At 47.1% G+C, this 242-nt stretch overlaps 1 protein-coding gene across 1 annotated transcript in view; it reads left to right on the plus strand.

Moving 5' to 3' along the window:
- Positions 1 to 242, plus strand: part of LOC119588498 (nuclear migration protein nudC-like) — a gene marked incomplete at its 5' end in the record, with an annotated part of 5,833 nt that overhangs the window by 1,711 nt on the left and 3,880 nt on the right. The window contains 1 exon segment of the mRNA XM_037937141.1: positions 61 to 242. Coding sequence (XP_037793069.1) covers positions 61 to 242 — 182 coding nt within the window.

Genomic DNA, 242 nt, shown 5'->3' on the forward strand with positions numbered 1-242 from the left:
CACTTCAATTTTTTGTAACCAAAACGAATTCTCACGTCCATTTTGCCTCTCCCTTGACAGGTCGTCATTCCCCTGAACCTCAAAGTGAAGTCAAGAGACGTGGTGGTGGAGTACGGGCGAAAGACCATAAAGGCTGGGCTAAGAAACGCCACGCCGATCTTGCAGGGAGAGCTCTATAACGAAATCAAAGTGGAGGAGTGTAACTGGTATCTCGATAATGGCAGTGCGATTGTTTTGAGTCT

Source organism: Penaeus monodon, chromosome 24 (genome assembly GCF_015228065.2).
Source record: "Penaeus monodon isolate SGIC_2016 chromosome 24, NSTDA_Pmon_1, whole genome shotgun sequence".
NCBI lineage: Eukaryota > Metazoa > Arthropoda > Malacostraca > Decapoda > Penaeidae > Penaeus > Penaeus monodon.